The sequence below is a fragment of the Poecilia formosa genome, unplaced genomic scaffold (genome assembly GCF_000485575.1).
Source record: "Poecilia formosa unplaced genomic scaffold, Poecilia_formosa-5.1.2 Scaffold589, whole genome shotgun sequence".
Taxonomy (NCBI): Eukaryota; Metazoa; Chordata; class Actinopteri; order Cyprinodontiformes; family Poeciliidae; genus Poecilia; species Poecilia formosa.
Window position 1 is genome coordinate 110,582 of NW_006800528.1, and position 1,078 is coordinate 111,659.

At 35.5% G+C, this 1,078-nt stretch overlaps 1 protein-coding gene across 1 annotated transcript in view; it reads left to right on the forward strand.

Moving 5' to 3' along the window:
* Positions 1 to 291: 291 nt before the first annotated feature.
* LOC103129895 (obscurin-like) overlaps positions 292 to 1,078 on the forward strand; it is a 16,974-nt gene continuing 16,187 nt past the window's right edge. Inside the window, exons 1-2 of the mRNA XM_016665482.1 lie at positions 292 to 544; positions 986 to 1,047. Coding sequence (XP_016520968.1) covers positions 292 to 544; positions 986 to 1,047 — 315 coding nt within the window. The remainder of the gene's footprint in view (positions 545 to 985; positions 1,048 to 1,078) is intronic.

The following is a 1,078-nucleotide window of genomic DNA, read 5'->3' on the forward strand; positions in this document are numbered from 1 at the left end:
ATAATCTGGTTGAACCTGAGTTTGAATCATAGGGCAGGTTTGGAATTTCATCTGCAATGATAAAAGTTTATACAACTTCTCATTTACAGGAAACATGACAGAAAATCTGGCCAATCAGTGATGAAGAGTTCATGTTTCTCATTAGTTTGAAAATTTTAATTTTATTCAGTTTTAATGTAGATATTTTACTATGACAAATTGCTTCCTGAAATAATTCATATTCTGATGATTTACTTATTGTTCTCATTTTCAAACTCAACAGCTGATAAACCCACAGCCACACTGACAGCAATGGAAACAGTCATACCAGCAGGGGGCAGTGTTACACTGACCTGCTCTGTTGACGGATCTACTGGCTGGAAGTTTGACTGGTTCAGAAATGGACAACAATATCCTGCAGATGGATCCTCCAGAAACACAGAACCAGATGGAACCATCAGAGTCTCAGAGGGAGGAAAGTACAGCTGCAGAGGAGGAAGAGGAGGAAGAGGAGACCCAGTTTTTTACTCAGGAACCAGCAGAGAGGTCACCATTCAGATAACTGGTGAGTTTAGTTATCAGGTCATCACCATGACAACAAATAATATTTAAAACCTGGATATAATTCTAAATAGATTAATCTGTGATCATGTCAAGTTTTTTATTGTGTGAATGTGATAATTAATGACTTTTGTCAGTGTAACTTCTCCAGAAGACAGAGACATTTACAGTTTTGATTCTTGACTTATTTGAATCTGATCCTGTTGAAACAGACACAATAATCCAATATTACTAAAAACCTGAACTGACCCCCTGATGTAAAATAGATTTATTAAGTTTAAAATTTAAACCAAAGACATTCTGTTTTTATTTTTTTATATATTCACTCACTAAGGTTAAAAAAATGTTTCCTGCAACTTAAGAAAGTGATTTTACTCACTATAAGTGTTACGTTAAATACTCTTGGTTGTTCTGGTAATTTGCTAACTATATATTTTTCCTAAAGATCCCAATAAACCCAGTTTGGTTCTTCAACCCAACTGGTCTCAGATCTACAGAGGAGAGAAAGTCACTCTGAGATGTGAGATCCAGGGAGGAA